Genomic DNA, 22,909 nt, shown 5'->3' on the forward strand with positions numbered 1-22,909 from the left:
AAAATAGATTTTTTTCTACAGTTCAGGTTTTTTTATTCATTTAAACATGAAAACTGATAAAAAGATAAATATTTTTAAAATGATCAAAATGTCTAAAACCAGAAGCTGCAGCTGTCCTGGATGAGCTGAATGTTTAGATGGTTGAATGGCTGAAATAGTCCAGAGGATGAAGGAAGAAGTTAAAGACCAAAAACATCCAGAAGCAACTTGAAGAAGAAGAAGAACCAGGAGGACAATAGAGCTGAATCAGCATTCACACAATGAAAACATCTGGACTCACCGAGCCTTTCTGCAGTTCCTCACAGCTGGAACCAGTCTCAGTCGTCCATCATCTGATGATGTGTTGTACTTCTCCAGGTCCAACTCATCCAGAACCTCTGACATCTGCAGCATGAAGGCCAGAGCTGAACAGTCAGTCTCTGAGAGCTGCTTCCCTGAATCCAGCAGCCGTTGGACCTCCTGATAAAATGAGACGTCGTTCATCTCCACCAGACAGTAGAAGATGTTGATGCTTCTGTCAGGAGAGATTCTATCAGTGTTCATCTCCTTCAGGTTGGTGATGAATCTGTCAGTAGAGATTCTTTTAGTGTTCATCTCCTTCAGGTTGGTGATGATTCTCTGGATGGTTTCTGGACTGTTCTCTGTCTGACCCAGCAGATCTTCTAAGAGTCTCTGGTTGGACTCCACAGTGAGACCATGAAGGAAGCGGACAAACAGGTCCAGGTGGCCATTTTCACTGCTGAGGGATTTCTTCATGACTTTCTTCATGAACTCATCTAGAGATGTTTCTCTGTATTTTTCTCCCAGAAACGTCTTGATCACCTCTGACTTCCTGCTGGTGAAACAGTGGAGCATGTAGACTGCAGCCAGAAACTCCTGGATGCTCAGATGAACAAAGGAGTAGACGGAGATGTCGCACGTCCCTCTCTCTCTTTTAAACATTTCAGTGAACACTCCTGAGAACAACGCAGCATCTTTGATGTTGATGCCGCACTTTTTGAGCTCTTTGTCATAGAAGATCAGGTTTCCCTCCAGCAGCTGCTCAAAAGCCAGTTTTCCTAGAGACTCAATCAGCTTCTTGTTCTCTGGACTCCAGATTGATCTTGTCTTTTTTCCTCCATCATACTTTTCCTTCTTGATTGCGAAGTTAACCTCCAGGAATGCTATGTACATCTCAGTCAGAGTCTTTGGCAGTTTTTCTCCCTCTCTGGTCATCATCACATCCTCCAGAACTTTAGCAGTGATCCAGCAGAAAACTGGGATGTGACACATGATGTGGAGACTTTTTGATTTCTGGATGTGGGAGATGATCCTGCTGGCCTTCTCTTCATCATCTCTGAATCTCTTCCTGAAGTACTCCTCCTTCTGGGGGTCAGTGAACCCTCTGACCTCTGTTGCCATGCCGACACACTCAGCAGGGATCTGATTGGCTGCTGCAGGTCGTGTGGTTATCCAGAGGAGAGCAGAGGGAAGCAGTTTCCTCCTGATGAGGTTTGTCACCAGAACATCCACTGAGCTGGACTCTGTAACATCAGTCAGGATCGGATTGTTCTTGAAATTCAGAGTAAATCGACTTTCATCCAGACCATCAAAGATGAACAGAACCTGGAACGTTTCAAAGCTGCTGATTTCTTTGGTTTTAGAAAATAATTTATGAATCAGTCCTAATAAGTTGAACTTTTCTTCTTTCAACATATTCAGTTCTCTGAAAGTGAATGGAAATATGAAATCAATGTTCTGGTTGGTTTTGCCTTCAGCCCAGTCCAGAGTGAACTTCTGTGTTAACAGTGTTTTCCCAATGCCAGCCACTCCCATGGTCATCACTGTTCTGATTGGTTGATCTCTTCCAGGTGGGACTTTAAAGATGTCTTCTCTTCTGATTGTTTCTTGTTTCCTGGATGCTGTTTCAATGTGTCTGACCTCATGTTCCTGGTTGACCTCTCTAGTTAACCCCTCTGTGATGTGGAGCTCTGTGTAGATCTGGTTCAGAACGGTTTGATTTCCAGGTTCAGCGACGCCTTCAGAGAGACTCTGGAACTTCTTCTTCAGAGACGCTTTATGGTCACTCTGACACCGAATATCAAAATCTGAAGAAAGAGACAAAGACAGGAGAGGAGACACTTCAGCTGAACATAAGGAAAACAATAATTTTTTTGATATTCTCAGAGACAATTTGTGCATCAGCTTTAATGGATGAGAAAAAAGTAAATCAATAAATAAAAAGCCCAAATTTTATAAAAACTCTGCATGGTAAGAATAACAATAGTCACGACTGTAACTACGGTTCTATGAATCCCAGATGACCGCCAGAGGCGGTGCTTAAAGCACTGAATGATCTCTCTTGCACAGGTCGAGAATCTTATACCAACATGGTCACATGTGACCCCCGGTGACACCAGTAAGTCTATATAGTCATGTGACAATGACAGCTCAGTCCCTTAATCTTCTCGTGAAACACGATGATTCTGAGGGACCGAGCGCTCTGGCGGTCATCCGGGATTCATAGAACCGTAGTTACAGTCAAAACCTTTGTTCTATTTCATCCCTACTGACCGCCAGAGGCGGTGATTAAAGCACTGGATGACGATTACTTCAGGACAGAGTCCTGAGAAATCACACACAGAAAAGAAACAGCCCCGAAAACATGCACACCTCACTGGGATGATGATGAACGCTGGGATAGGATCCCAGGTGAAAGGTGGTCCAGTTAACCCTGTAAAACCCAGCAAAGGTATTTGGGGATGACCAAGAGGCTGCTGCACATATAGCCTCCAGAGTGACCCCAGACACCCAGCATCTCACGCTCACAGGACTCGGTCAGGTCGAGCTGAAATCGCCACTCTTGACCCGTAAACCGACGAGCGAATAGGCCAGGAAACACGGCTGCACAATGTAACAAAAGCAAACCTGAAGCAGCTACGATAATAAATAAAGACAAGCCAGATATGGAGGCACAATATAAGAAAAAGCAATCCCAAAAACGGAAATTAATTGAAACCTTCAATTCATCCATGTGCTGAAGATGTTTGACCATCAATCTGCAGGCTCTCTGTTCTTCTTCATCACAGCATCTATTTTGTTGCAGTCCTTGTCTGCTCTGGTTTGGTTCTTCTCAAGTTTACCTTCTATCTCTGAATGTTTAAAGACGCGATCTGATAGAAGGTCATCAAGGAGCTGTTAACTCTCAATATTATTGGTGAATATTGTGATGAAAATATTGACTGATTAACAAACATTTTCATCACTTTTTTTCTCCTTTCTTTACCATCATCACCAAGTCTTCATCTCAGTCTCTAAGTTTTAGGATCTCTGTTACCAAATGTTGGAATAAAAGACACAGCAAGTTTTTGCATCTGAGATAATAAATTAGCCATATGTCCTCCTGTATTGAAGTTCACAAATCGAATATGTTTCTAAAAACCTCACAGCTGGTTTTAAATATTCTGTAATTAAGACGAAACTAAGAACCTACAGCAGGTTTGAAGTTTTTAAGTATTTTAGTTTTTGAAGTAGATCAGCTTAAAAATGCTCAAGACAGTGAGAAATTATGTGGAATTGCCCTTTAGTCATTTTCTGAAAACACATAAAACACTAGAATAATATATTAATTGCTTAAAAGATTAAATGTCAAAATTTAAACCTGGATCTGCCCACAAATAATCAATTATTACACAACCATTATCTGATTGATGATCTCTTTATCCATCCTGTCTGCATTTCATTCCTCTGAACCCTGTGATGTCTCATCATATTGATCCTATGAAGTGTTTCACTAGAGCTGGTGGCATGGGTTATGGTGCAAAGCGACCCTTCAGAATAAAATTAATTGTTTATTTTTCTGAACAGGCTCCAATTAAATGAGGACCATGTTAACCAGAGTTACCAGCACATGAGTTCCAGTTACACCAGCTGAAATAATTGATCACTAAAAGACTTTTAAACCTTAAATTTCCAAATCTCAACTAAAGACGTGGATCTGATCCAACAGAGACGACAGGAGGCTCTGATTGGAGGAGTTCAGTCTCACCTGGAGAACAGCTGCTCTGATTGGCTGTCGGCCGTTCAGCTTCTGTTCTGGGTCTTTCTTCACACTCACAGCTCCTGTAAAGACATTTCTTCATCAGTGAAATATTTCACTATCAACAGGCTGGAGCTGAACATGTTCATGAAGGTCCACCACAAACTAGAGACCAGAACTGGGTCAGAACAGAACCTGAGATCATTGATGATCTCTGGTGTGAAGTTCTTCATTGTATCATATCTGGTATCATGACTGATACCAGTGTTCCCAGTCTGGAAGCTCCAGTGCTTCACTGGGTTTAGAGACAATCTGAGTCGTTGCTCCTCACATTTATTGGTTGTTTTTGTTTTCATCCAACATTTTTATCATTGATTCGTTCAGACTTTCATTCAAACTCTACTTATTTACTGACCAACATCTTCCATGTTTATTTAGCTTTAAGCTCATGTAAATTAAAAATGAAGTTACTTTTCATTCAAACAATGAGATCAACCAGTTAATGTCATTTATATTTTATCTCTATAAAGTCACATGAATCCGTTAGAAACTTTTTTCTTACTTTATGTCTGATGGTCGAGGTTCAGTACAGTTTTCGTTTGGAGACATCACTCCTCATGGACGGACTGATGGATCCTGGAGATTCTGCTCTGTTCTTCTTTAGATCAGGATCTTCCATCTTCTGAACTTCTGGAGAGAGAAACCAGAACCAGTCAGTGCAGTGATCCAGTTCCAGTAACTGTCCTGTGAAGCAGAAAGCTGGTTCCCATCATAGATTCAGAGGATCAGAGGAACCTGATTCCAGCACAACCTCAGAGATTTCTGAGAATTAAACATTTCTTAAAGCTCACTGAACAGGAAGCATGAAAACAATAAATACACACTGAGGCTGAGGTTCATCACATGGCAGCAACACAGGCTGTGATTGGTCAGTTTGCACCTTTATGATGGTTAATTTCTGCTTCTGATCACTTACTGAAATCCACTTCCTGCTTCTGCGCCATCTTTTATCTGGAAAACGTGAACGATTCATTATGTTTCAGACTTTATTTCATAAATAGCTTAATTTGCACTTAGTTTGAATGGAAATTAAAAATACCGCATTAATACACACTCCGAGAAAAAAATATTTATGCAAGTATGGAAGCCATAATATATCAGTACGTAAACTGACTATTAAAAAATCATTTATAAGAACATTAATTTAACACATTTTACTTCATGAGGAACAATATTCCTTTTAAGAATTGGTATTGACTGTCAATCATTCTAGGATCTGATTTCCTTCAGGCTGAAATGAAAACATCTTTAAATCCTGCTTGTTATTATCTGACTGAAATGCGTCGCTACTATCACCAGGTGGCAGCATCAGCTGCAGAAAGCTCCTCCAGAACGGAGTCTGGCCTCCTGCTCTGGTGTTTAGTTGTCAGGTAAGCAGAGTAATAATTGCCTTTGGAAGATCATCCTTCATTAAAATCTTCTCTCTAGTCTTTGTCTCACTGTGATGCTGTAATAAATCTGATCATGTTTTTAACAACATAAGGACGAAGTAAAGACATCACACACTACTTTAAACAGCTGGGAGTTGACCTTGATGATGACCTCAGCTGGCAAACAGCAAACTTTCTCTACAGACTCTGGAGGTTTGGTGATTGTTCTGATGTTAGGAGGATTTTTACAGCAGAGCGTTACATGCTGCTTTGGTAACCTGACTGTAAAATCAGATTTTAACGGATAAAACCAGCAGAGAGGATTGTGGGTAGGACAGCTCCTCTGTCTCCTCCAGAACTGTTGGAACTGATCAACCTCAGCAGGCAGACGGGATATTAACGGATGTTTTCCTGAACTCAGGGCCGAGCAGCAGAGATTTCCTTTTTTGCCCGTAACAACCAATCATTCTTTCCTTTGTCAGGTAAAGTTATCAATGAACACAGGGCCTGAGAGGAACAGGTCCAGAAGAACAAACTACCAGATAACAAACTCCTCACTTTAGCTCCTCAATAAAGAATTAGACATAGTGGACAGACAGCGGAGCACCTTCTCACATAGACTGCTCCAGCTCCGCTGTCGTAGGGACAGATACAGGAAATCCTTCCTGCCACATGCCATCTCACTGTACAATAAAAGCTAAATCATTGTTCTGCACTAATCAGTCCAATTTCGCACAACTGCACTGTGGCACACTTGCTGTACATATATTTACAGATACATACTGTTCTGCATTTTGAATCCTTGCAAGGTCTGCTCTAAGCTGCTTTTTATATTGACAGCATGTCATATTTTATTCTTATTTATCTTGTCTACATTGCTACTCAGTGGTGGATGTTGTGTGTCTTGTCTCTATGCTGCTGAAACTGCAAAATAATTTCCCTGCTGGGATGAATAAAGTAATTCTATTCTATTCTATCTGTTCTAGAGGTTGGAGCAGCTGTTTGATTTTAATCTATTTAATCTCCATATTAATCTATAAATGTACTGATTATTTTGGTGATGATATGGAAGAATACAACGCAGGCAGCAGAACCAAACTAAAGTCAAATTTCTCAAAGAGAGACGATTAAAGAGACTTTATCAGGATAAACGGGTCGGTCCAAGATTCCCACTGACAGAACAAAGGTTTGAACTTCCTGCTTCTGTTAGTTTGAGTCCATCTGTCAGAAAATAAAAGCTTCGTCTGTTTCCTGTGAAAATATGAAGAGCTGAAGCTGAAGGAGAACCGGGCCGAGTTCTGGTTCTGGTTCCTCCACAGAGAGAAAACCCAGAGAGAGGAAAACAAGAAGTCAACACTCACCTGATCCAGATTCTGCTCTGCTGCTACATGAACTTTGACCCCATTTCTCCTGCTCTGATACCTGACTCCTCCTGAGGCTCCGCCCCCTGCCCAGGTGATTTTGAACACCTTTAATGTTTTCTTCCCTTTGAATCAACAGGGAGCAGAGCTGGAGAACTGAGCTCAGATTAAAACCTTTTCAGGGTTTTTCTAATTTTTAGGTCATTTCCTGTCAACTTATCAATACAGGAAGTAGTTCAGTAAAACAGGAAGTGATCAGCAGAAATCCTGGGAGGAGATCTGATCGCTTTAGTTCAGCTTTAATATTTCTTTAATATTTATTTCTAGTCTGGAAAACATTTGGCTCCATTTCTAGACGGATCATTTTCTGACTGCTTCCACTTCTTTAATCATTAACCTTTATGATGCCAAGCCTACTGCAAGGGTCAAAGGTTGATTCCACTTTATTATCCTGGTGGCAATTAATTTTACAGCAGGCAGTAAAACAGGAACAAACCAAACTCTCACAACAATCAAACAGTTTCACACGTTACAAAGTGCAGCTGATGGTGTGAGTGACTGAAGCAGTAAGTTCTGGTGGTGGTGAATCTGCAGCTGATGGAGGAAAACAAGGTCCATCCTGATTGGACGACTCAGATCCATCAGAACAGCTCGCTATGGTCATTAAAGATATTTAACCATAAATCTATACAACACTCTGAAAGCTCTTCTGATTCAAACAGTTGTGCAACAACAGGTTTAGTTTGGTGATCAATAACTAACAATACGAACTTCCATGTTTTAGTCTAAAAAATTGTGGAAATGTGAAGGAAAGTCTGCAATCAACTGTATTCTAGCGAATGAACAAGAGCCACGTTCTGGTTGCAATAAAAGAGGTTTTTGTTAGTGGTTCTGAAACTTAAATATCCAAAAGATTGGAGGTTTTATTTTCTGATTAAAAATCAGCTTAATAATTAGAAAACATGGAGATTTATAATTATGGTTGAATAATTAAAATACAACTACACATTCAGCTGACTCAAATCTGAGCATAAGCAGGACTTGAACATGAAATCTTTGGGTTTGCAGAGCAGCACCTCTAACCGCTCCACCAGGCATCCTGCTGGTGAGATATAACTGGGAAGACTGGTGTTGACTCCTAGTTGGTCAGTGACCTGGTGAAGTTGTTGTCTTGGAATATAATGGTTGATTATAAGTGATCGCTGTCCTCTGGTGGTGAACTATCATAGGATATTCCAACACTCCAGGCCTGTTAGGGCACTTATTTTTATGCAAGTGATTATAATTTTTCCTTCACTTCCAGTTTTTAGCATGTTGAAAAGAAATATGGCACTAAGTTTTCCAAAATATTTTGTTTTTTCCTGTGTTTTGTATTTAAAGAATTCCATTTTTCTCTTTAAGCTCTTGTTTTAGTTTGATGGTGGTGCTTTCACTCCTCCGTCAGTGTCACTCCAGATTTGAACTGATGTCCTTCATAATTCTGGTTCTACAGCAGAGCCAGTGGACCACACGATCTTCCACGCTTTGGAAGTTTCTCAGGACACATTTATCTTTTCTGCTGTCAATGGTGACAGAAGTTGAAAAAGCAGGTGTTCTTTGCAAATTTTCACCAGGATTTGAAGCCTTATCTTTTGTACTTGATATATGATGTCATGACCTGCAGACCACACGATCTTCCACGCTTTAGAAGTTTCTCATAGCGCATTTGTCTTTTCGGATGTCAATGTTGACAAGAGGTTGACAAGACAGGTAATCTTTCTGAATTCCTTGGAGGAATCTGTCAAACTAGAGATGAAAACTTAAATAAATACATTTTAATTTCTGTGTTGATCTGAATACAAAAAAGCTAGACAGCATGAAGGATTAAACTAAAGGTGCAGTTAATATATTTGTACACAGTTAACTACGTATAAATCCAAAACAAGGAACATTATTAAAAACTTTATCATTTATTAAACACCAAAAAACCCACATTGCATGGAAAGAAATATGAAAAAAACATAAACAAATCAGCACATTATCCAAATAATTCTCTGAGGTATAAATAAGTAAGTAAAAATCACAGTAAAAAGTCCTGATGTGACACATCAAATCCTAAGGATCTTTAGAAAACTTAAAGTAAAACATGAAACATGGAGTTAAAAGAGTAAACCACAAAAATAAACTGAGAATCAATGAATATGATGCAAAACTTTATTATTTAGAAATTTTTATAGTCACTATAAAAAGATAAAAATATGTAAAATCGTTTGTTTTTTTCATAAAGAAGCAGCAGGGAAAAGAGGTTTGAACCATTACTGCCGCTAACCCCTTGGATTGCGTACCTGAAGTGCGTTCAGTCCCTCTGGTGGCTAAACTTGATAATTACAACTACGATAAAGCTGCAAAAATTATAAAAACGCTCCCTGTGATATCTTTCAAAATAAAACACTGGGAAATAAAATAACTACGGTTATAGTATGAAGCAGACTAAATGATTCAAAAATAAGCTACTGCCTTAAATTAGAACCTTAAAAAATTGTTAAATACACAGAAATCAATGTTTCTGTTTATGAAAGTGTCAAACTAAAGATAAGAACTAAATATATATATATATAAATTTTAATATCTTTCCTGATCTGAATACAGTAAGCTAAACAGCATGGAGGATTAAAATAAAGGTGCTGTTACTCTATCTGTACACAGTCAGCTGCATAGAAAAAAACTCCAACAAAGAATATTATTAAAAACTGTATTGGTTTATCATTAAACACCCAGCAACACACATTACATTAAAAGAGATATTAAAAAAATAAAATAAGCCAATCACACCCTGCTACAGACTGGCAACCTGTCCAGGGTGACCCCGCCTCTCACCCGGAACGTAGCTGGAGAGGCACCAGCACCCCTCCCGACCCAATTAGGGACAAGGGTCAACAGAAAATGGATGGATGGATGGGAAATGAGCCAATCACCTCATTACCCCACTAATTCTCTGAGGCCTGAATAAATCAGTAAAATCACAGTAAACAGCTATGATGGGCTACATTGAGTCCTAAAGTTTTACAATTAAAACACGAAATATGGAGTTAAAAAGGTAAACAGCCAAAACAAACTGACATATTAAAGCACTGAGAATCAGTGACTATGATGAAAACTTTATTATTTACAGATTTTCAGAACAAAAATAAAAAGATAAAAAGATGTAAAAATCGTTTTCTTCAAATTAGAGATGTTCCTGAAAACTGCTCTAAGATCAGAGTTTCTGTAGGACATCCAGTTCTAAACTGGTTAAACTGGTTTCTCTGATGGAAGCTGAAGTTTCTCTGCAGTTTCCAGTAAAGCATCTTTTTATCTGTGGAGCTTTGAGGAACATTTTCATGTCAGCAGAAGGAAGAAGCAGCAGCAGAGAAAAGAGGTTTGAAGTGTCTTTCATGGCTTCAAAGCTGAACTGAAAATGATTCCCATGTTTCCATTCTCAGACCATTTCTGGTTCCAGGATGAAAATGAATCAGAGAGAAAACAGATCAACTTTCCAGTTGAATCCAGTTCAGATCAAAACTCCATGAAGCCTCTAAATGGAGCCCAGTTTGAATTGGATCTTTATTGATCCAAAGAGACAAACAATATCAGACACTAAATGACAACATGAGAAAATAAACAGGAGGGAAATCTTGGAGGTCAGAGGTCATCATCATGATCCAGTCAGAGTCTCTTTAGACTCAAACTGCTGCAGCTTCAACCTCTGAGGATCAGCAGGACACTGAGACCATTCTCTACTTCACACAGGCCAGAACCTGCAGAGAGAAGAAGGAAGGAGAGAGCAGATCAGTGAGTGTTTCCAGCCTCTCTCCAGCAGCAGTCAGTGACGCAGCACATCCACTAGATGGTTTCCAGGCTGCAGTCAGACTGATCTCAGAGCTGTGACCAAGATGAACCTGATCAGTTGTTTCCTGTTGAACTGAGAGAACAAACAGATCTGAGATCAGATCTGCTGCTGCCACAGTTTGATGGATGAGGACCACTGTCTCTAGACATGTTGGACGGCTGGACGCTGGAGTCCAGCTGGACTTCCTGGAGACATGGACACAGCAACAACACTCATCTTCACACCAACACAAACATAGGAACACAGCAAGCTGCTGCTCCTCTGATTGGCTGATTGCTGTCTCTGTGTCCAATCATGAAGCCTGAACCATTCTCCTCCCACTGAGAAGCTGCAGCTTTACTGGGAACACTGGATCTTTGCTTTGATGCTAACTGGGTTTAGTTCAATATGCTGACAGCAGCTGGACTCACTACAAACATTTACTTACATTAAAGTCTTTACAAGATTCTTCAGCTGCTGAACATCTGAATCCTTCAGGTTGTTTTCTCTCAGGTCCAGTTCTGTCAGACGGGTCGGGTTGGACTTCAGAGTTGAGGCCAAATAATCACAGCTGATCTTTGACAAACTGCAGCCCCTCAATCTGAATAAAGAATAAAAGATGTGAGCTGAAGTCAACAGGATGCAGGTTAACCAGTCCAACAGAACCAGTTAAAGATTCTCATCAATATTAATGCCAACAAGCTGCTGCTTCAATAAAGACCTGCTGACTTCAGAACCAGAACCAGAACAAGAACCTGGTACTGGGTCATGTTGTGTTGGAGGATTTTAGTCAGTAAAATCATTCAAGGTTCTGATCAAAGTGTTGAAGCATCAATCACTGATTATTGATTTGTTCCTGTCAGATTCCAGGAATTCACTTTCTAGACTGGGTTGAATGACCTTTGACCTGCTTCACATGAGGGGGATTTCTACACACTGGGGGTCCGAATGCTGTCCTGTTCTGACCTCAGATCAGCAGGTCCAACTCAGTTACACAGAGGGACTAAATTAAACTCTGGATCCAAGTCCAGGAACAAACTCAGAAAATATTTATTAGAACAGAAGAAATTAATTTGATTTATGATCAATTATATCTAATTATTCACAGAAATATCAATAATTATATAATTACATACTTCAATGTCTTCAGTCTGCAGCCTTCAGTCTGTAGAAAACCACAGAGCTCCTTCAGTCCAGAACATTCCAGGTTGGTTCCGCTCAGCTCCAGTCTTGTCAGGTGGGTCGGGTTGGACTTCAGAGCTGAGAACAGAGAAGTCCAGCTGGTCTCTGACAAACTGCATCTCCACAATCTGAATAAAGAATAAAAGATGTGAGCTGAAGCCAACAGGATGCAGGTTAACCAGTCCAACAGAACCAGTTAAAGATTCTCATCAATATTAATGCCAACAAGCTGCTGCTTCAATAAAGACCTGCTGACTTCAGAACCAGAACCAGAACCAGGTACTGGGTCATGTTGTGTTGGAGGATTTTAGTCAGTAAAATCATTCCAGGTTCTGATCAAAGTGTTGAAGCATCAATCATTGATTATTGATTTGTTCCTGTCAGATTCCAGGAATTCACTTTTCTAGACTGGGTTGAATGACCTTTGACCTGCTTCACATGAGGGGGATTTCTACACACTGGGGGTCCGAATGCTGTCCTGTTCTGACCTCAGATCAGCAGGTCCAACTCAGTTACACAGAGGGACTAAATTAAACTCTGGATCCAAGTCCAGGAACAAACTCAGAAAATAATTATAAGAACAGAAGAAATTAATTTGATTTATGATCAATTATATATAATTATTCACAGAAATATCAATAATTATAGAATTACATACATCAATATCTTCAGTCTGCAGCCTTCAGTCTGTAGAAAACCACAGAGCTCCTTCAGTCCAGAATCTCCCAGGTTGGTTCCGCTCAGCTCCAGTCTTGTCAGGTGGGTCGGGTTGGACTTCAGAGCTGAGAACAGAGAAGTCCAGCTGGTCTCTGACAAACTGCATTCATTCAAGCTGAATAAAGAATAAAAGATGTGAGCTGAAGCCAACAGGATGCAGGTTAAAACTGAAATATGAACAAATAAATAATAAAAATGTAGAAAATTAATTTCCCTGAATGTAAAAGAAACATGATGAACTGATTCTAACATCTGATCCAGTCAAACTGGTTTAAAGAGTCCAAACCAGCAGAACCAGAACATTTGATCAATAAAGAAACTCAAAGTTTTCTATCAGCCTGGATGAGTTGAGCTATTTCTGCTGGTTCCTGATCATCAGCTGGAGACCCGACTTGGTAACTGGATCAGAACCACTCAGTTTCTTCATTAATGGCCTTGGGTTCTTATTAAAGCTGCTGAAAGCCAATGGAGGCCATTATTTCCTAAGGAGACGTGACCTGATGAAGCATCATCACAGAGACGAGGCTCCAACCGACTGACAGCTGTCAGACTGAAGAGGACGGTTCCTCTCTGACCCGGCCCAACAGAACCACAGCTTCAGGACAAAGCTGAGGAACCTGCTGCTGCTGCAAACCTCACTTTCATTCATTTCATCTAGATTTGCTTTTCTACAATCAGTCATTTCTTAGATTTGGTCATTAATGATGATTTGAACTTGTCAGTGTTTGTGGCTCGACTCTGGAGGAACAACATTTCATTCTGGATGTAAAGATGAGAATCAGAAATGAGAAATAAAACAATCTGAATCTTTACCAAACCAAACTGAAACATCTCCATCATTAATTTACATCATTTGAATTATTTTACTCATTTTGTTCATCAGTAAAAAACATTTTAAAGTAAAAAACTGAAAAACAAAGTTCAATAATCTCAAAGTCTGAAATAAGAAAAAAAATATATATATAAGGTAAAAAGTTTTAGAGATTTTATTCTGACATTTAAACAGGTTGTTTTAAAATAAAATATATTAGAATAAAAGCATTAATTAAACTAATGTTTAAAGTATAAATGAAGGATTTTATTGTATAAATAAAGAAAACAAACCTCAGATTCTTCACTTTACTGACTGAACTCTCCAGAATCTCAAGCTGAGGCTTCAGATCAGAGTCTCCACCTTCATTTATGTTGATCTGATTTATTTCCAGTTCAGTCAGATCTGGGTTGGACTTCAGAGCCGAGGCCAAAACTTCACATTCAGCCTTTTGGAGCCAATAGTCACCAAGTCTGTGATTATAGAAGAAATAAATTCAGTTCTAATGAAATCAATCTGGATCATAAACAGACTAAAATATGATAACAGTGATGTCATCATCTGATCAACATCTGATCTTCAATTTACTGAGTTTGACCCCACAGAGAATCTGTACAGTTCCTGGTTAAAGTCCAGGTTCTGGTACTGGTTCTGGTCCAGGCTTCATGTCCTCAGACCTTCAGCTGCAGTCAGATGTTGAAGATCTTCTATCATCTGTGAAGGAAAGTTCAGTTTTCTCTGCAGCATCTGATGGAGCTGCAGCATCAGAGCCTCAAAGGAGCTGAAGCAGCTGATGAAGAGGCTGACTAAGCTGATGAAGGAAACTACTGGAGATTATGGAGAGGAGGAGGAACTGCTCACAGCTCGGACTTGGACTAGACCGTTTGGCTCAGAGGAACAAAGGTTTGGATGTTAGAAGAAATTGTTGCTAAACTCTTAAAGAGCTGAAGACCAAAACAGAGCGTTTGGGTCCAGCAGCATTTTTCATGGTGAAGCAGTGAAAGTTCTCCAGTAACTAGAAGAGGCTGGGATGTCTAAAGAGTTGAAGCTCATGTCTCTCCAGGTCTTCATGGCTAACAGCTTCAACAAAAGCTGCAGATGAAGAGTTGATGAGGAAAATGGTTCCAGCTCTGGAAGCAGAGTTCTCAGAGCTTTGGGAGGATCTGACAGAAACTAGGACTTTTTCTGGAGCCAGACAACAATCACCACATTTTGCTCTCATTTACAAACTCAGAGGAAACTAGTGGGAGGAGAAAAAGTTGGTTCACTAAGTTTCTAACTGGTTTCCATGACAACAGCAGCAATTATTGTGGTTATTTTAAAGTGTCCATCAAACCTAAACAGTGATTTTATAAAAAAAGACAAAGATCCTAAAAGGAGTAGCGGCTCAATGAGTGAAGAGGAGTTTAAAGTGTAAAAGTCTCTCTGGCTGATTGGATCTTTCAGACAAAATAGATTTTTTTCTAGAGTTCAGGGTTTTCTATTCATTTAAACATGAAAACTGATAAAAAGATAAATATTTTTTAAATGATCAAAATGTCTAAAACCAGAAGCTGCAGCTGTCCTGGATGAGCTGAATGTTTAGATGGTTGAATGGCTGAAATAGTCCAGAGGATGAAGGAAGAAGTTAAAGACCAAAAACATCCAGAAGCAACTTGAAGAAGAAGAAGAAGAAGAAACAGGAGGACAATAGAGCTGAATCCGCATTCACACAATGAAAACATCTGGACTCACCGAGCCTTTCTGCAGTTCCTCACAGCTGGAACCAGTCTCCGTTGTCCATAATATGATGTGTTGTACTTCTCCAGGTCCAACTCATCCAGAACCTCTGACATCTGCAGCATGAAGGCCAGAGCTGAACAGTCAGTCTCTGAGAGATGCTTCCCTGAATCCAGCAGCCGTTGGATCTCCTGATAAAATGAGACGTCGTTCATCTCCACCAGACAGTAGAAGATGTTGATGCTTCTGTCAGTAGAGATTCTTTTAGTGTTCATCTCCTTCAGGTTGGTGATGATTCTCTGGATGGTTTCTGGACTGTTCTCTGTCTGACCCAGCAGATCTTCTAAGAGTCTCTGGTTGGACTCCACAGTGAGACCATGAAGGAAGCGGACAAACAGGTCCAGGTGGCCATTTTCACTGCTGAGGGATTTCTCCATGACTTTCTTCATGAACTCATCTAGAGATGTTTCTCTGTATTTTTCTCCCAGAAACGTCTTGATCACCTCTGACTTCCTGCTGGTGAAACAGTGGAGCATGTAGACTGCAGCCAGAAACTCCTGGATGCTCAGATGAACAAAGGAGTAGACGGAGATGTCGCACGTCCCTCTCTCTCTTTTAAACATTTCAGTGAACACTCCTGAGAACAACGCAGCATCTTTGATGTTGATGCCGCACTTATTGAGCTCTTCGTCATAGAAGATAAGGTTTCCCTCCAGCAGCTGCTCAAAAGCCAGTTTTCCTAGAGACTCAATCAGCTTCTTGTTCTCTGGACTCCAGATTGATCTTGTCTTTTTTCCTCCATCATACTTTTCCTTCTTGATTGCGAAGTTAACCTCCAGGAATGCTATGTACATCTCAGTCAGAGTCTTTGGCAGTTTTTCTCCCTCTCTGGTCTTCATCACATCCTCCAGAACTTTAGCAGTGATCCAGCAGAAAACTGGGATGTGACACATGATGTGGAGACTTTTTGATTTCTGGATGTGGGAGATGATCCTGCTGGCCTTCTCTTCATCATCTCTGAATCTCTTCCTGAAGTACTCCTCCTTCTGGGGGTCAGTGAACCCTCTGACCTCTGTTGCCATGCCGACACACTCAGCAGGGATCTGATTGGCTGCTGCAGGTCGTGTGGTTATCCAGAGGAGAGCAGAGGGAAGCAGTTTCCTCCTGATGAGGTTTGTCACCAGAACATCCACTGAGCTGGACTCTGTAACATCAGTCAGGATCGGATTGTTCTTGAAATTCAGAGTAAATCGACTTTCATCCAGACCATCAAAGATGAACAGAACCTGGAACGTTTCAAAGCTGCTGATTTCTTTGGTTTTAGAAAATAATTTATGAATCAGTCCTAATAAGCTGAACTTTTCTTCTTTCAACATATTCAGCTCTCTGAAAGTGAATGGAAATATGAAATCAATGTTCTGGTTGGTTTTGCCTTCAGCCCAGTCCAGAGTGAACTTCTGTGTTAACAGTGTTTTCCCAATGCCAGCCACTCCCATGGTCATCACTGTTCTGATTGGTTGATCTCTTCCAGGTGGGACTTTAAAGATGTCTTCTCTTCTGATTGTTGTTTCTTGTTTCCTGGATGCTGTTTCAATGTGTCTGACCTCATGTTCCTGGTTGACCTCTCTAGTTAACCCCTCTGTGATGTGGAGCTCTGTGTAGATCTGGTTCAGAACGGTTTTATTTCCAGCTTCAGCGACGCCTTCAGAGAGACTCTGGAACTTCTTCTTCAGAGACGCTTTATGGTCACTCTGACACCGAATATCAAAATCTGAAGAAAGAGACAAAGACAGGAGAGGAGACACTTCAGCTGAACATAAGGAAAACAATAATTTTTTGATATTCTCAGAGACAATTTGTGCATCAGCTTTAATGGATGAGAAAAAAGTAAATCAATAAATAAAAAGCCCAAATTTTATAAAAACTCTGCATGGTAAGAAGAACGAAAGTCACAACTTAAAGTTAAAGTTGCTGCTGTTGATTCATTGGGATGTAAAGTTTTATCTTTCAAATCTATTTCAGCTCTCAGTGTTTGAAAAATATTAACACCATTAAAAAGCAACAAAAAACACCTTTCTCTAAACAAGTTTAAAAATATAGAAAATCTATATGGAAATTGAAAAATATTCAAGAAATATGGACTTTAAACAAGCTTCTATATCTTCCTGAGACAATATCTGTATATTTTTATCTTATTTCAAGTTTACTGAGATATTTACAGTCAAAATTACACAAAATACTTGGAATGAGAGTTGCAAAACTAGACATTAATTTAATAAACAACTGCATAGACCCATGTATCAAATTGTCCTCTTTGATGGCCTCTGAGGCCACTGCTGTTTTATCACAAAATTATGGCCAAATCAAACTAGTTCTGATGGAAACAACGTCCAGCAGAGGGAACAGCTCCTGTTAGTTTAGGTTTTTATTGAGGTCTGAGTTGTGGTTCACCATCTAACTTCTCATTCATGGAATCAAATTCAGGAAACAGTTTGGATTTTACAGAGCTGAAGTTGGCTTCAGATTGAGCTTCCCATTCAGGAAATGGGTAAAGGGCCTTTACCCATTAGGGCCACCTACTGGTTGAGCATTTTCAATCTGCTTGAGTTTAAAAGCTGAAATACTTGCACTCTTAAAATATGGGCTACATTATTCTACACTAATAGCAGAAAACTTTAAACTATAGATTGTGATTAGTGAACATTTGGCCATAAATCCAGGTAAAAGCCAGGATCTGGCAGACAGGGGACAAGTTACTAGTTATCTCTCTGAGTTTTTAACTCTTCACTATAGCATGTAGTTATTGTTTCTAGTAATCTTTCTCCAGTTCACCTCTTGTGATTTCTGTGCCTCCATGGTCTAAGGATGCCTTGTTGGTCCCCAGATTCTCCTCCACTCCTCTGTTGTCTGCTGCAGCTCTGCCGTCCTCACATTCATCTGCCTGATTGTCTCCAAAACCATTTGGATCTCACAAACTATTCACTTCCTGAAGAAGCTTCTCTGTAACATAACTCCTTACTATATTCTACATTTACCATCATCTGCCAGGCTGAACCTCAACCACACCTTGAACCAGGGAGCTTTTCAGAGACTTCAGTGACCTCTGAGGTTACTCAAAGTCACTTTCTAATGGGCAGAAAGTGATTTAAACTCTATAACAGAGTTTAAATCACTTTCTGCTTAGTGAAATCCACCATGTCCTCCCTTTTCATAGAGAGACATGGTGACCGTGGTCCAGATACATTAAAAGGGTTGAAATCAAACCTGTATTGAAGCTTCACAAATCAAAGCTTTAATGCAGCTTCGTTTAGGGAAAGAAAAAAAACTACAAACTTGGTTTTAGATAATCTGGCCTGAATAATCTACACCATGATTGAAGTCTACATATTTTACTTTTTGAAGTAGATCACATTAAAGATGCTCAAAGTAGAAAGAAATTACGTGGAATTGTCCTTTAGTCATTTCCCAAATTAGAAACTCCAATTTTCCAGCAGAACCTTAAAGGCCTGGTGTAATAACCAATAAAAGTAGAACAAAAATCATTTTCAGCAAGGTCAGATTAACCATATTGGCAGCTGGGCAATTTGCTGACCTATAACTTTTGTTACCTCTCTTTTATTGTTTTATTATACACTTTATTTCTGTTATGCTAAACGTCACATTAACATCAACCAAAACCCGATTGCTGCTCTCCTTAGCCATCCTCTCTGCTATTTCATTCCCCTTAACCTCATAATGTGCTGAAACACAAATAAAATTATCTGTAAGAATCACCAAATTGATTCTATGAAGTGTTTGTTTTATTTACAGCTGATGACATGTTATGCTGCAACATGACTCTTCAGAGTAAGAGTCTTCACTTATAATTTTAAAAACGAACAAAATAAAAAGTTAAATTTGTACATTTATCTTGTGGCCATTTTTTTTTTAACAGGCTCAAATTAAATGAGGACTTTATTAAGCCCAGTTTCCTGGACATAAGTTCCAGTTACACCAGCTGGAAAAACACAGATTCAGTTGAAACAACTGACCACAAAAAGACTTTTAAACCTTAAATTTCCAAATCTCAACTAAAGACGTGGATCTGGTTCCACAGAGACGATAGAAGGAAGCTCTGATTGGAGGAGTTCAGTCTCACCTGGAGCACAGCTGCTCTGATTGGCTGTCAGCAGTCCAGATTCTGTTCTGGGTCGTTTCCCACACTGGGGGCAGATGGTACAGACCGGATCCATCAGAACATTCTGACCCAAAGCACAGCAGGATGGATGCTCCTCCTCACCAAAGCTGCTCCTGTGAAGACATTTCTTCATCACTGAAATAGTTCACTAGCAACAGGCTGGAGCTGAAGATGTTCATGAAGGTCCACAAAAAACAAGGGACCAGAAACTGGGTCAGAACAGAACCTCAGAACATTGATGATTTCTGGTTTTAAGTACTTCATTGACTTATATTTGGTATCATGACTGATGCCAGTGTTCCCAGTCTGGAAGATGCTGGGTTTCACTGCTTCAGTGGGTTTACAGACAATCTGAATTGTTGCTCTTCACAAGCCTGGTTGTTTTTGTTTCCATGCAACATTTTAATCCATATTAATTCATTCAGACTTTCATTCAAACTCTACTGATTTACTGACCAACATCCTTCATGTCCAACTTTAAATTAAGTAGTAAGAAAATTAAGTTACTGTTAATTAAAACACTCAGATCAACCAGTTAATATCATTTAGATTTTATCTCTATAGTTTCACATGAATCAGTTAGAAACTGGTTTCTTACTTTCTGTCTGATGGTTCAGGTTCATTACTGAACCCTGGAGGTTGACCTTTGGACCAATCACTCCTCATAGATGGATTGATGGGTCCTGGAGGTTCTGCTCTGTCCTGATCTTCCATCTTCTGGCCGCTTGGAGAGAGAAACCAGAACCAGTCAGTCCCAGTGATCCAGTTCCAGTAACTGTCCTGTGAAGCAGAAAGCTGGTTCCCATCATGTGTTCAGAGGATCAGAGTGAATCATTTGAATGAATGAGTGAACATTTCCTATGAACTAGTGAACTTATTTAGCTCCCAGTGGACTTGAACGCATCATGACTCTATTGTAGCTCTGTATGGAGGGAGTCAGTGAGCAGAAGGTTCTGAGGGAGCAGCAGCTCAGGTCGGGTCCACAGCTCTCCTCCAGACAGAACCGGGTCCAGCTGGGATCTCAGCAACATGTCAGCCTCTGTGTGCAGCTCAGCAGGATTTCCTCTCAGCTCAAGAGACACAAAGCAGCTTTCAGGGACCACAGCATCCAGCTGAGGTACCAGCTGGACCCACTGCAAGGAATCATGGGTAAACAGCTGCTTCAATAGGGGGATGAAGCCCCCAAACACTCAGCGAGGCCTGAAACATATTTAGTCTATTGATCTGATTGAACTTCAAAATAAAGAGACACATTAATGCAACTCTTTTAGTTAGAAACTAGTTTGTTACAACTGATCTAAAATGTTTGTGAAATTATTTATTTTATTATTATTGCTCCATTTAAAAGTTTTGTTATTTTTAGGGTTGAACCGACTGCAGTTTTCTGGCTGATCGATTCCGATTTTGCAGATACTGATTGCTAAACACAGCAACCTTTCAGGTAAGAGTCAGTCTGGATCTGGATGCATTTTTCCAGCAGAGCTTTGAGAGACAAAGAGTTTCTTCCTGCTGAAAGGAGCAACAAGAGGAAAACCTGGAAAAAGACCAAACTCAGTGAGGAGGAAGAGAGGAAATCTGTGGACGGCTTAAAGCCGGTTCTGATCCACAGATAAGAGAAACATCAGTTTCTGCTGAACCCCAGACTGATGAGGGACGGAGTGATGTGATTCACTTCCTGCTGATTTCAACAAGCAGAGAAACTAGTTTACAATGTTTTAGTTCTGCTTTTTAGGTTAAAACACCAGAGAGAGTCGCTGCAGCAAGAACTGATGGACTGTAAAAGTTACATTAAGTTCTCAATTTATTTAGGTTAAATCTGAAAAGTTCATTATTGCTCCACACAAACAGATCAGCTTTAGATGCTGGTGCTGCTGTCATGGTAGATCCATACCACTTTATTCTAAAGTCGTGAAGTACAATATTGCAGCTGACCAAAGTGTTGTACAAAAATAAAAACAAACAACAGTAAAGCAACTGTAAGAAAATAGAAATCAAAACATCACCAATTCAAACAAGTAGGAGCGCAGCATTAAGACAGAGATGTTAGCGCACTCTGGGTTTAAACCCAAAAAGAAAAAATGTGTTTTTAATGAGTTTTAAAAAGTTGTATCATAGAGTTGACCATTCACCAGGTTAACCCTCTGATGCATAACTGGGCCCTTTTTGACCTGGTGAGGTCATCTTTTTGCAATATCTTTGTAATGAAAAGATTTCATCACTTCATATTCCAGGTATTCCTGAAAAGATATGTTACTGATATCGTGCAATTACAATTTTTGATTTACATTTCATACATTTTAAGAAACAGCATGTTTTATATTACTACCCCTTTCTTCTGTGAGTGGGTCAAAAATGACCCACATTCATTTCCTATGGAATTTAATGAGAATCTTTGTTTCTTACCAACTGTGACTGTCAGGAAAACATGTTTTGTGAACCGTACGCACTGAGTCCTAACTGTCACCCCTGAGTAATAATATTTTACAAAGCAAGAACTTCTACATATAAGTATTATCTTTATTTTTACCTCAGAAATGTGTGTATGTGTGTCAATCATCAGTACTGTGACAGTGTTATTGTCACAAATCAACCTATTAGTTAAGTGAAATTGTGAAATGCTCTCACAATAAAGCATTTCATTTAACCTGTGACTAATTTCTTTCTACATCAGGCATTTAACAAAGTAAACAGGAGAGCCGAGCGACCAAAGCCGCGGTGGCGGAGGCTCTGGGAAGCTGCGCTGGTTCATCGGTTAGAAAGGCTCCAGAGAGCCGAGAGAGACCCCCGCGACCTGAATGGATGGAAACAACTTAATAAAAATTATTTATAAATGTCAAAAGTTTCCCAAGAGACATTTCACGATTGCTGCATCGTTTCTGCCAGCAGATCTGATTAGAAACTTGGATTTTTCTAATGGCGGCAACAATAAGATACAAATGAAGCCTGTTTATGTTGTTTTACAATTTGGATTAAAATTAATGTTTCTACAACTGATGTAAATATTTTATCCATCAATTCCCCCCAAAAAACTTTTTACATATTGAATTTATTACAGCAGCGTCACAAAAAAGGTTGAACTTAGTTTATAACATGAATAAAATTAAGCTGCATTTTAACATGTTATATGCAGCAAAAAGTGATCAGTTAAACTTTGGTTAATCAAAGTGAATTTATGATTTAGCAAGGAAACAATAATGTGTCCACATATTAACAGGTTGGTAAGAATGGTTTCTTCCCTTCATAACTTTAGTCATTATTTGAAAACATTTTGTGTGGAATAAGGTTATGTTTGTCTGATTTTAGTTTTATCATCTGAAACATTTAAGAATTATAAAAAACAAAGTGTAGAACAAGAGCAGCAACATGATATCTAACCTCCTCATGATCTCAGACATAAAGAACTACAAACATGTCTGTTCATGTTCTGACTCCGTTCACTGATAACAAGAACATTTATGGTTCAGTTGGAACCAAAACCTCCACAGTAACCTCCCTTTGTTTTAACAGAGATCAGAGTAACTTTGTTCACCACAGAACCAGAAACAATCATTATCAACACATTCATGGCTGCTGACACCAAACGATGTAAACAGAGCTGCAGGGACAGGAAGTTAGTCTGGAACAAAAGTCTGACGGAGAATCAAACA

The 22,909-nt window shown here is 39.6% G+C and overlaps 1 protein-coding gene across 1 annotated transcript in view; it reads right to left on the reverse strand.

The window, feature by feature from the left end:
- Positions 1-22,909, reverse strand: part of LOC116715868 (NLR family CARD domain-containing protein 3-like) — a gene marked incomplete at its 3' end in the record, with an annotated part of 163,667 nt that overhangs the window by 101,613 nt on the left and 39,145 nt on the right. Inside the window, exon 7 of the mRNA XM_032556586.1 lies at positions 19,224-19,375. Coding sequence (XP_032412477.1) covers positions 19,224-19,375 — 152 coding nt within the window. The remainder of the gene's footprint in view (positions 1-19,223; positions 19,376-22,909) is intronic.

Source organism: Xiphophorus hellerii, chromosome 24 (assembly GCF_003331165.1).
Source record: "Xiphophorus hellerii strain 12219 chromosome 24, Xiphophorus_hellerii-4.1, whole genome shotgun sequence".
In the NCBI taxonomy this organism is placed as follows: domain Eukaryota; kingdom Metazoa; phylum Chordata; class Actinopteri; order Cyprinodontiformes; family Poeciliidae; genus Xiphophorus; species Xiphophorus hellerii.